This window comes from Heteronotia binoei, chromosome 9 (genome assembly GCF_032191835.1).
Source record: "Heteronotia binoei isolate CCM8104 ecotype False Entrance Well chromosome 9, APGP_CSIRO_Hbin_v1, whole genome shotgun sequence".
NCBI lineage: Eukaryota > Metazoa > Chordata > Lepidosauria > Squamata > Gekkonidae > Heteronotia > Heteronotia binoei.
In genome coordinates, this window is record NC_083231.1 from 126,383,894 (window position 1) to 126,395,585 (window position 11,692).

Below are 11,692 nucleotides of genomic sequence, written 5' to 3' on the forward strand. Positions count from 1 at the left end.
TCCGACGGAAGGGCTCGCCTGAGTTCCCCGAAGGCTCCGGAGGGGGCCGGGAAGGCAGGGGCGGAGCGGGTGGGGGCCTAGAGCGGAGTCACACCCAGCCCCTCCCTCGGGCGCCCACTGGCGGCCAGGGCCTGTCAATCACCGAGGGGGCCGCCAATGAGGGGGAGGGGGGCCGGGGCTGTCCAGGGGCAGAGCGGCGGCGGCGGCGGCGGCTGCGGTAGGCAGGCAGGCAGGCAGGACGAGGGGCGCACCAGGCTTGGCCTCCCGCCGCCCCCTCCCGGGCGACCTGCTGCAGCCGCGCTCCAGCGCCAAGCCGCGGGCGGAGGAGGAGGCCGAGGCCGGGCAGCGGCTGGGAAGGGCGGCGGGCTCCGAAGGGCATGAGGGAGGCCCGCCGCCGCCGCTGAGCCCGGGCCGCGGGGCAGCATGGAGGTTTTGGGGCTGGAGCCGCCGGAAGGGCCCCCCCAGTCGCAGCCAGCCCCGCAGCCCATCCGCTTCGGAATCGAGCAGATCCTGGGCGCTGGGCAGCCGCCCCCGCTCCACCCGGCCCCGGCCCCGGCCCCTTGCCTGGCTGCGCTGGGCGAGCCGCGAGGGGAAGCGGCGGACGGGGCTCTTTACGGCAGCGGCTACGGGGCAGACTACAGCCCGGCCTGCCCGCTGGGGGGCTGCGGCCTCCCCGGAACCCCTGGCGGCTGCGGAGGGGTGATCCGAGTCCCCGCCCACCGGCCCCTGGCCCCCGCTGCCCTGCAGCCCTCGCCCCCGGGGGGGACCGGCCTCACCTTCCCCTGGATGGAGAGCGCCCGGAGGCTGGCCAAGGAGCGCCTGGCAGGTGAGGACGCCGCCCTCCCCCCCCTTTCCTCCCCCAGCGCCCCCGGGGGGAGGGGAGGGGACGGCGTCAGGGGGCTCTCCGCTGTGTGCCAGCTGCCCTGGCCCCCCTTCTCTGCCGCCCCGCAGCTTCGAGCAGGCTGCCTGCGGGTGGGGGTGGGGGGCAGTTACCCCGACAGTCACGGGGACCCAGCTCCGGAGTCTGGCAGGTGGGACTGGCGGGCGAGGCTCCGGCCTGAAGATGGCGGCGCGGGGAGGCGGACCAGCTCCCACCAGAGCTCTCCCCAGAAGGCAGCGGGGGGGGGGGGGAGGGAGGGGCGCCAGAAGCGGGGCTGGCCGCGGGAACTGCAAAGAGGCGTGCGAGGTGCGGGGCGCTGCCGGTGCCGGCCTCAGGAGGGGAGGGGGCCGGCGGGGTCACGACTGCCTGCTCTGGTTCCCTCTACTCCCAGCCGCGCTGCCCTCGTTGGCCGGGGCCCGGCGGGTCGGCCACCCCTACCAGAACCGCACGCCGCCCAAGCGCAAGAAGCCGCGCACGTCCTTCTCGCGAGCGCAGATCTGCGAGCTGGAGAAGCGCTTCCACCGGCAGAAGTACCTGGCCTCCGCCGAGAGGGCCGCCCTGGCCAAGGCCCTGCACATGACCGACGCCCAGGTCAAGACCTGGTTCCAGAACCGCCGCACCAAGTGGAGGTAGGAGGACCGGCAGGGGGCACCGGGGAGGGGAGGGGAGGGGAGCGAAGCATCCAGCCGCCGGCCTCAGGACCTTTCTGGCTGCGGCGACGCTGCTTCCCTTGCGGGGGGGGGGCTGAGGCAGAGGGGGACAGCTGTGCTGGAGTGGAGGGGGGCGAAGGCCAGGAGGGATCTGCGCGGAGGAGGCGTCCTGGCAGCTCCGGAGGAAGAGGCCCTGGCGGCCGGGCAGGAGAGGGAGCGCCCCTCAAAGCCTGCGTGCCCGGCTGCCCCCCCCCCAAAGGCGCTTCCCGCAGCTGCCTGGGGCGCGAGAAGGAGAGGCGTGTCTGCCAAGGTCGCCACTCTGCACACGCTCAGAAGAGCCCCCAGGGGTCAGGGCGTCCCAGCCCCCTCCCCCAGCCAGGAGGGCCAGCCGCGTCTGCTCGGAAAGGGGGGGCAGAGAAGCGGGAGGCCGGGAGGGGCTTGTGGCGGGGGGGGCGGGGGGCTGGAAGGGCCAGCGCTGCCCTCGGCTCACCTGGCGCGGCGTCCCCCATTGCAGGCGGCAGACGGCGGAGGAGCGCGAAGCCGAGCGCCAGCAGGCCAGCCGCCTGATGCTGCACCTCGAGCAAGAGGCCTTCCCGAAGAGCCTGGGCGCCTCGCCGCTGCCACCCGACCCCCTGTGCCGCCACAACGCCTCCCTGGCCGCCCTGCAGAACCTGCAGCCCTGGGCCCGCACCCACCACATCACCTCCGTCTCCGGGGCGGCCGCCGCCCTGGTGTGAGTGAGCCGCCGCCGCCCGGCCCCGCCGCCAGCACCCTGGACAGAGAGAGGCACCCCGCGGAGGAGGCGGGAAATGGAGAGAGCCTCTGCAGGCGAAAAGGCCGGATTCCCCGCTGGCCCTTTGAGAGGCACCAGGCAGCCCCCGGACCCCCGCAGGCAGCCCTCTGTGCTTGCACGCGCCTGCTGCAACGGGCCTCAACCCCGGATGGGGGGTGGTGGTGGTGGATCTGGGCCCGCAGCTCGGCGGCGGCACTCCCACAGCGCCCACATGCGATGCAGGGGGTACTACCCGGGATGCAGGTAGCTTTTTAAGGCGGCTGGGAGGAGGCGTCTGGCGAAGGGGCGAGAAGGGCAGAGGTGCTCCGGTGCTCCTCCTGCCCGTTTATTGAGCACGGAGGGCCAGGCTCTGCCGGGCCCAGTCTCTTGTGTGGAAGCCCCCCTCCCCCGTCTGCCGGGCCCCTCCTCAGGCTCGGGCTTTGGCGCGGCCCAGCTGCTTGCGTGGAGGCCAGGGGCCCTGGAGCTGCTGCAGGCCGGAGCAGGCCTCGCCCCTGCCTTCCCCCGCCCCCGCAGCCCCAAGCTCCGGAGCCCCCGGATTTCCCAGCTCCCCCCCGGAAGAGGCCTCTGGACAGCCTGGCAGCAGGGGTGCAAGGAGCCGCCCCCAGGGGGTCCGGCTCCCCTCCCGGTAGGGCAGCGCTTGGGTGGCCCGACACCTGCTGGAAGGCCCTGAAGGAGCACGTGGAGGGCGGCTGGCTGCTCCTTTGCCTCGAGGCCTGGCAGGAGCCCCCCACCCCACCCACAGGAGCCGCAGAGGAGGGCGCTGAGCCGGGTAGGTCAAGCAAGCCTGATCTCCTCAAATCTGGGGAGACCAGCAGGGCCGACTCTGGCAAGGACTGGGCTGGGAGACCTCCTGGGAATACCCCGTCGAGGCGCGGGAGCAGGCTTCTTTCAGCCCCCTCTCTGAAGATCCTCCAGGCCCCCAGTAGGGCCCAGTCGCCGCAGGTCCCCGGGACTTCCAGGTCCACGCGCATACGAAAGACAGACAGACAAACGAAAGGACAGAGCGCAGAGGAGGCAGGGCCCTCCAAGGGCCATCTAGCTCCCCGCTCGCCCCTGCCTCTCGCTCCTCCCCGGGGGCTGCCCGGTTCGAAGGCAGGGCGCGGGGCGGGGGGGGGGGCTGGGGGCGAGGCCCCTTCCCAGAGACAGGCCCCTCCTGCGGCCGCAAAGGATGCAGAGAGGCCCCGGGGGCTGGGGGCGCCTCCAGCAGCAGCAGCAGGGGAGGGGGTCGAGCAGGTCCTGCCTTGCAGGCGGATGAGGGCTCCTCTCGCGGAGTGGGGGGGGGGGGAGCGCGAGGAAAGAGCTCCTTCCCGCCCCTCCCTCATCCGGGCTTCGGGGGGGGGGCTGCTGCGGAGCGGAGAAGCCTCCTGGCCGCGGCGCGCTCTGATTGGCTAACTGGGCCGGCGCGGCCCTATATAGAGCGGGGCGCTGTGGCGCAGTCCTCCTTCCTTCCCTCCCTCCCTGGCTTGCTGCAGAGGTAGGCGGCCTGCGTCGACAGCAGCGCAGGTGGCGGGCCCGATGGAGTGGGAGGCGTGGGGCGGCTGGCGGCGGGGGCTCTGGCCCGGGGGGGAGGCGGCGGAGGAGCAGTTCCTGGGCGGGGGGGGCCTGCCGGTGGCGGACCCACTGGCGCGTTTGGACCTGGCGCAGGTGGGCAGCTTGAACGCAGAGCTGCTGGGGCTGCGCGCCCAGGAGGGGGAGCAGCTGGGGGCGCTCAACGACCGCTTCGCCGCCTACGTGGAGCGGGTGCGGGAGCTGGAGGGCCGCCACCGGGCGCTGCTGCTGGAGCTGGAGGCGCTGCGCCGCCAGGAGCGCGCCGCGCCGCGCAGGCCCCAGCTCTACCGGGCAGAGGCGCGCGGCCTGCGGGAACGGCTGCAGGCCGAGCAGGGCGACAAGGCCCGCCTGGAGGAGCAGCAAGCCCGCCTGCGCCAGGCCTGCGCCCAGCTGCGCGAGCGCTGCGCCCAAGAGGCCCGCCGGCGCCTGGACGCCGAGGAGACGCTGCGCCGCCTCCGCCAGCAGGCCGCCCGCGCCGCGCTGGCCGCCTCCCACGCCGACGGCGCCGCCGCCTCCCTGGCCGCCCAGCTGGCCTTCCTGCGCAAGCTGCTGGCCGAGGAGCGCGCCCAGCTGGCCGCCCAAGCCCAGCTGGCCGCCCAAGCCCGCGCCGCCCTGGAGGAGGGCCACCCGGCGGGGGCCAGCAAGCCCGAGCTGGCGGCGGCCCTGCTCGACATCCGCGCCCAGTACGAGCGCCTGGCGGCCCAGAACATGCAGGCGGCCGAGGAATGGTACCGCTCCAAGTTCGCCTCGGTGGCGGAGCTGGCCAGCCGCAACCAGGAGGCCGTGCGCGCCATCCGCCAGGAGACCGGCCACTACCGGCGCCTGCTGCACGCCCGCTCCGCCGAGATCGAGGCCCTGCGCGCCGCCGTCGACTCGCTGCACGGGCAGCTGGAGAGCCTGCAAGGGGAGCAGAGCGCCCAGGTGGCCCGCTGCCAGGTAAGGGGGCAGCCGGGTTGCTGCAGGGAGTGGGCGGAGCTCAGCGGGGGTGGGTAGCCCGGAAGACCCCCCTCCCGTCCTCCTTCCCGCCCTCCTGCCTCCTTCCACCCAGGCCAGGCCAGGCCAGGCAGCGGCCAGCACAAACGTCTCAGCCGCCTCCCGGCGGCACGGGTGGGGCTGAGAGAGCTCTGACTGAAACTGCTCTTGAGAGAATAGTTCTGAGAGAACTGGTCACCCAGCTGGCTTCAAGTAGAGGACCCGGAAATCCGATGCGAATCCATGCCCTTACCCACTACACCAACCCGCTACAGGCAGCCTGAAGTGGCTCGCCATCTTGATCGAGCTGAACATCGTTTCAGAATCACCCTTGAGAGTTTCACTGAGCGGGACTTGCCTCTTGGGCCACTCCCAAGGCCAGTCTGGAATTAAGCAAAATCCTTCGGGACCCTTTAAATCCTGCCGCCTGCAATCCGCCATCAGGGGGCTGTCTCGCGGAGGCTTTGGTTCCCAGACACCGGAGAGCTTTCCCTGCGGCCCCCTGGCCTGCCGCTTGTGCTCTGGTGCTCCTGGGGAAGGGGGAGGGCTGCCTGGGGCCGCCCACAGGGCCCCTTCTGCAACGGCCTTCGGGACTGGGCACACCCAGCCGCCACCGAGGTCTGAGCCCAGGGAAGGGAGGCCTTCTCTCTCCCGGCAAACTTGACATCGGAATCCTCGGACCGAGTTGCCAGAGCTGGTGCAGCTGCGGGAGTCTCCCGAGGGAAGGGCCAGTGTTGATTCAGTGACACTTATTTGCTTTTCATGTATATTTTAATGGAAGATTGTACAGTTATTCTCATAACCACTTTGTTAATGTATGTTTTATTTTGCTGGGCCCTGGCCCGAATAAATTATTGAACTGAATTGAAGCACAATGCAATATTAGAGGTCAGACATCTGACCTTTTGCCAGCAGAAGAGAGAACTTCCTCGACTTAATAAGTGTATATAAAATGAAGCATTAACTCTTTTTAGCAGGCAAGAACATCATGCACAGGTCAGGTGCAAGTTTATCCTACAAGTAAGGAGGGGGGGATGATTCCGCAAAAATTAGATTTCTGAGCATTTCCAAGCTTTATGAACTCATCAGTTTTCTGCTGTCCCAAGATGTGGTCGTCTCTGAGATGGTGCCACCAGCAGGTATACCCAGATTGGATCCCTGCACATGAGAACTATGTGGAGAAGGCGGCAGGTTAAATCTTGCTAACTTTAATATGTGAGTGTCTTCTACATAAAACATAAGAACATAAGAGAAGCCATGTTGCATCAGGCCAATCCCGTCCAACACTCTGTGTCACATAAGAACGTAGGAGAATCCCTGTTGGATCAGGCCAAAGGCCAATGGCCCATCCAGTCCAACACTCTGTGTCACATAAGAACATAAGAGAAGCCATGTTGGATCAGGCCAATGGCCCATCCAGTCCAACACTCTGTGTCACAGAAGAACATAAGAGAAGCCATGTTGGATCAGGCCAATGGCCCATCCAGTCCAACACTCTGTGTCACATAAGAACATAAGAGAAGCCCTGTTGGATCAGGCCAGTGGCCCATCCAGTCCAACACTCTGTGCCACATAAGAACATAAGAGAAGCCATGTTGGATCAGGCCAATGGCCCATCCAGTCCAACACTCTGTGTCACAGAAGAACATAAGAGAAGCCATGTTGGATCAGGCCAATGGCCCATCCAGTTCAACACTCTGTGTCACACAGTGACCAAAAACACCCCCAAGTGCCATCAGGAGATCCACCAGAGGGGATGGGACACTAGAAGCGCTCCCACTGTTGCCCCTCCCAAAGCACCAAGAATACAGAGCATCACTGTTCCAGACAGTTCCAATAATATGCTGTGGCTAATAGCCACTGATGGACCTCTGCTCCATATTTTTATCTAACCCCCTCTTGAAGCTGGCTATGCTTGTAGCCACTGCCACCTCCTGTGGCAGTAAATTCCACGTTAAACATCCTTTGGGTGAAGAAGTACTTCCTTTTATCCATTCTAATCCGACTACTCAGCAATTTCATTGAATGCCCCCTAGTTCTTGTGAGAAAGGGGAAAAAGTACTTATTTCTCTACTTTCTCCATCCCATGCATAATCTTGAAAATCTCTGTCACCCCGCAGTCCACGCTTCTCCAAGCTAGAGAGCCCCAAGCGTTTTAACCTTTCTTAGGGAAAGTGTTCCAAACCTTTAATCATTCTAGTTGCCTTTTCTGCACTTTTGCCAATGCTATAATATCCTTTTTGAGGTGTGGTGACCAGAATTGTACACAGTATTACAAATGAGACCACACCATCGATTTATACAGGGGCATTATGATACTGGCTGATTTGTTTTCAATTCCCTTCCTAATAATTCCCAGCATGGCGTTGGCCTTTTTTATTGCAGTCGCACACTGTCTTGACATTTTCAGTGAGTAATCTACCACGGCCCCAAGATCTCTCTCTTGGTCAGTCTCTGCCAGTTCACACCCCATCAACTTGTATTTGTAGCTGGGATCCTTGGCTCCAATGTGCATTACTTTGCACTTGAACAATTGAAAACAATTGAACCCTAAAGGAATTATGCAAATGATAGCAAATTGACTAGAAAACTTCTTGCTAGCTGTCATCAGATTTCCAAAGCAAGGTTTTAAGCAGGTTAGAATTCGCACTTGTTCACAGCTACTAAAGAACAGGAAGCCAGTTCTTTATGAGCTTCACTAGTGAGCGGTCAGGTTAAGAGGCAGCCCTGAACTTTGACCAGATCGCAGGGTCCACATCAAGACTCCCTCTAAGCTGTTGAGTTTTGTGAGCAAAAATTCCACTTTGTGAGCTACTGGCACGAAAGTTGAACAAAGGAGGAGTCAAGTGCGCCTTCAAGATCAACAATCAAGTTTTATCCCGAAGGTAAGCTTTCTTGTGCTCCAAGCACACTTCATCAGACGAGGAATCCGGTACGGGGAGCAGAGCTACACAGAGCTGGTAGGCAGGGGTTGAGAATGCAAAATGGTTCAAGTTTAAGATCCAAGGACAGAATAGTCAAATTAACAAATGGAGCAAACCTTTGATCTGGGTAGCGGGAGCATGAGAAACCAATAAAACAGTAACATGTCACAATGCGAGATTGTCTGTTAATCACTCTATTGTTATAAGCAAGCCTGGGAAGCTTTTCCCATTCAACTAATTTACCTTTTAACATGTAACATACATATAGTTTGGCATGAGAAGAAAAATACGTTAAAATATAGTGGAAGATGGTCAAGATCAAAGGTTTGCTCCATTTGTTAATTGTACTATTCTGTCCTTGGATCTTAAATTTGTACCATTTTGCATTCTCAACCCCTGCCTACCAGCTCTGTGTAGCTCTGCTCCCGGTACCTGATTCCTCGTCTGATGAAGGGTGCTTGAAGCACATGAAAGCTTCCATTCTGAATAAAACTTGGTTGGTCTTCAAGGTGCACGTGACTCCTACTTTGTTCTACTGCTTCAGACCGACACGGCTGCCCGCTTGGATCTATGGCGTGGGAGTTGTGAACTGCTGTATCCATGAGTGTGCGCTGGGGTCCTCCTTCCTGAGCGAAGACAAAAATGTGTGAGCTGGAGGCTAAAAAACTGTGAGCTAGCTAGCTCACACTCACTCAGCTTAGAAGGAACCCTGGGCCGCAGAAGCAAAGGCTGCAGACACATTCAAAGGGAGCACCCAAGCGAGGGCCAGCGTTTGCCCGCCCTCAGACAGAAAACATCAGCTGGAGCCCCGCCCCCCGCCCGAGCTGTCTCTGCCCCATAGCCTAGACAAGGGGCCGGAGCAGCTGCACGGGATGATCACAGAGGCCACCTAGTCCAGCCCCTGCTCAATGGGTCTAGAGCATCCCTGACGCCGGGGAGGGGGCGCTCCCCACTCCGGATGGGGCACCTGATTCCACCGCCCAACTCTGTCCCCAACCCTGTCCCCAAGCGCCCGGTCGCCCAGCCCCGCCCTCGGGAGTCCGCTCTCCTCTGTTGCTCCCAGGACCAGCCCCTCCGCCTGTCCCCCTCGGGCTGCTCCCCTCTGCACCGCCTGCCTGGCGCGGGAAGCGCAGACCTGCTGCCGGAGCCCGGGCACCCAGAAGGCCCCCCGGGAAGAGGACTGCGCGTCGGTGGCCAGTGCGGGGGGCGGGGGGGAGGGCGGGAGGAAGCGGCTTCCCCCCGCCGGGGTTGAGGCGGAGCAGGGAGCCTTCCTCCTCCTGCTGCGGGTCTTCCTGGCGGTGCTCCTCTCTCTCCCCGGCTGCTGCAGGCGCGCGCGGCGGAGCTGGAGCAGGAGCTGTGGGCGGCCAAGGAGGAGATGGGGCGCCACCTGCGCGAGTACCAGGAGCTGCTGAGCGTCAAGATGGCCCTCGACATCGAGATCGCCGCCTACAGGTGAGGCCGGGCCCTGCACCGCGGGGGGAGGAGGAGGAGGAAGCGGGGGGGGGGGCTCCGCGGGGGTCGATCTCCCCCGCCCTGGCTAGTCCTGGGGGGGGGGGCAAGCCCTGCAAGTCTCCTGGATTCAACAGCCCCTTGGGCGGGGGTCGCTCCGTCCTCCTGGCGCGTGGCTGAGGCCGGCCTGGGGGGGGGGCTGAGTGCCCGCGGGGGGAGGAGAGGCCCTGAGGAGGGAGGGGGCTCCCATTGCGCCCCTCCCCCTCCCCCGCGTGGGTTGGACATCCGGGGGTCCTGGCTCCCCTCCCTCCGGAGCCTCCAGCGGGGGGGGGGCAGGGTTTTCTCGGCTGGCCGCCCAGCCCCTCCTCCCCAGGGGGGCTAGATGGAGCCCGCAGTTCTCCCGAGGCTCTCTTCCTCCCCCTCCCTCTCCCCCCAGCCCATCCTCTGCTCAGCACCCAGGGGCGGGGGACCTCTTCCCCCCCCCCCGGCAGGAGCCTGCCCTCTCAGAAGACGCCCCCGCAGGCCTGCCCGGGGAGGGGAGGGCTGTTTTCAGCCTGGCCCTGGGAAGAAAGAGGGTCCCCCCCCCCCGCCACACCATCGTCAGGGAGCTCTTGAGGGCTGGCCGAGGGAGGCGGCGGGCAGAGCAGCTCCAGGGGCCACCAAGGCGCCCCCCCCTCATGATTCCGCTGCTCAGCCCGGGAAAGAGACAGGGGAGGGGGGGAGAAGGGGCCCCTCGCCAGCCTTTGGTCGGAGGCTCTGGCTCGGAGCCCCCCAGCAGCCCTGCCGCTAGCCAGAGGGCCCTCGGGGGGGGGGCGGGGGCGTTCTTGGGATCGCTGGCTCAGGCGCGCTCTCTCTCGCTCTCTTCCCAGGAAGCTGCTGGAGGGCGAAGAGACGCGCTGGAGCTCTGCGGGGCAAACGCCGCTGAAATAGGGGGGGGGGGGGGTTTGCTCCTGCTCCCCCCCACAGCCCCCCGCCCCCTTGCTTCACCCCCGGCGGGCGGGCTGCCCTTGCAGGAAGGGAAGAGAGCCCCCCCACCCGCCCCTTCCTGGCCCTGGCGCCCCCCTCCTTTCTGGGCCGGCCGGGCAGGCAGCTGCAGCCCAGCTGGGCCCGGGCGGGGGGGGGGGCCCTCCGGCGAAGTCCGGAGAAGGGAGGGCAGTGCCAGCCCCACCCCCAGCCCAGCGGGCTTCGGTTGAGGGCAGGCGGCGGCCCTGCGCAAAGCACGGAGGGCTCCGCTGACCACCCCCGGAGCCCCTCCCCGTCTTTCCCCGCTTAGGACCTCTTTAGGACCCGTTTGGAAAGGTCTCCCCCTCCCCCGCCCCAGAGACGTCTGCTGCTACACACCCCGCCCGCTTGGATACAGTGTTAAGGGCGGGGGGGGGGGAATCCCAGCACCATCGCCAAAGCCAGCTCGAGACTGTCGCGAGGCCCAGTGGACCCAGCACCCCCCCCCCTGCGCTTTCTGCCCAAGGCCCCGTCCCGGGAAACCGGAGCTGCGACTGTACACGCATCCCCGCCCCCTCCTGACTTAGGGGGGTGAAACCTCAAGCTATGACCCCCTGAGCCTCCAGCGTCTGTGGGGCTGAGGGAGAGCTGCAGTGGGCAGGCAGGATCCTCTGGATCTTTGGGGGGGGGCCCTAAAGCCCTTGTGGGGCAGTTGGGAAGCTGCCCAGCCTCCCCCCTCCCCCGTGACAAAACTGGCCAGTAACCCCCCCCCCCAGAAAAAGCCCAGGGGCCCAGCAGCCCTTTGCCCCTCCCAGGGGCCAAACCTTGAGGAGGGGGGAGCCCAAGAGGCCACTTGGGAGGGCCAGGATCAGGAGAGGAGGTCCAGACCATCTCCCCTCCCAGGGGCCTGAATGCAGAACCAGCTTTCCAGACGCCTGCCTCTCATTCCCGCCTCAGCCCCCAGCAAGGCTTTCTTCTCCAGGGTCCCCCCCACAGAAGCTCTTCTCCCCCTGGCCACGGGTCAGGCCGCAGACCCCCAAGGGGCTCCTCTTGCACTGTGCTCCTCCTTTGTTTCCCCAACGCAGGTCCCGCTTTGCTTCAGAACCCCTGTGGGGCAGAGGGGGCGGCGGGCCCAGTGTTCTTGCAAGGCACCTGGGTGCACAAGGCCCAAGAGTGCAGCTCCCTCCCACCCCAGGGACGGCTGCCATGTTGTATGTGCAGAACAGAAGCAGATCAATAAACAACTGTGGAACTGAACTGTGCCTGTGACTCTTGGGGGGGGTCTTCTGTGTGTGTGTGTGCACAGAGGGGGGATTTCTACGGCTGGTTAGGACTTGATTCAAGATGGCTAGGGGGGACTTGATCCTCCCTCCAGTCTCACTGCAGTGCCCCTGCCCTTCCCAGGTCTGACAGAACAGAGTCATGCAGTGCCAGAACCTGGCCAGTCAATATTTTTTTCATTTGCAGGCCTTTCTCACCCGGAAGGCCCACAGCAGATTATGACTTTTAAACCTCCCTCCCCTCAAAAGAAACC

The 11,692-nt window shown here is 64.7% G+C and overlaps 2 protein-coding genes across 2 annotated transcripts; both read left to right on the forward strand.

Moving 5' to 3' along the window:
• Nucleotides 1–423: 423 nt before the first annotated feature.
• TLX2 (T cell leukemia homeobox 2) lies at nucleotides 424–2,267 on the forward strand. Its single transcript, XM_060247448.1, has 3 exons — nucleotides 424–826; nucleotides 1,272–1,509; nucleotides 2,045–2,267. Exons 1-3 carry the CDS (start codon nucleotides 424–426, stop codon nucleotides 2,265–2,267), a joined length of 864 nt encoding a protein of 287 aa, XP_060103431.1.
• A 1,571-nt stretch (nucleotides 2,268–3,838) lies between these two features.
• On the forward strand, nucleotides 3,839–10,146 carry LOC132577659 (alpha-internexin-like). The gene is made up of 3 exons (XM_060247449.1): nucleotides 3,839–4,807; nucleotides 9,095–9,219; nucleotides 10,086–10,146. The coding sequence occupies exons 1-3, from the start codon at nucleotides 3,839–3,841 to the stop codon at nucleotides 10,144–10,146; spliced, it is 1,155 nt and encodes a 384-aa protein (XP_060103432.1).
• The last annotated feature ends 1,546 nt before the right edge of the window (nucleotides 10,147–11,692 follow it).

Coding starts and splice junctions, on each gene's coding strand:
- TLX2 (XM_060247448.1), top strand. CDS start 424: ATGGAGGTTTTGGGGCTGGAGCCGCCGGAAGGGCCCCCCCAGTCGCAG. Junction 827..1,271: donor GGCCAAGGAGCGCCTGGCAG/GTGAGGACGCCG, acceptor CTCTACTCCCAG/CCGCGCTGCCCTCGTTGGCC. Junction 1,510..2,044: donor AACCGCCGCACCAAGTGGAG/GTAGGAGGACCG, acceptor CCCCCATTGCAG/GCGGCAGACGGCGGAGGAGC.
- LOC132577659 (XM_060247449.1), top strand. CDS start 3,839: ATGGAGTGGGAGGCGTGGGGCGGCTGGCGGCGGGGGCTCTGGCCCGGG. Junction 4,808..9,094: donor CCCAGGTGGCCCGCTGCCAG/GTAAGGGGGCAG, acceptor CGGCTGCTGCAG/GCGCGCGCGGCGGAGCTGGA. Junction 9,220..10,085: donor ATCGAGATCGCCGCCTACAG/GTGAGGCCGGGC, acceptor CTCTCTTCCCAG/GAAGCTGCTGGAGGGCGAAG.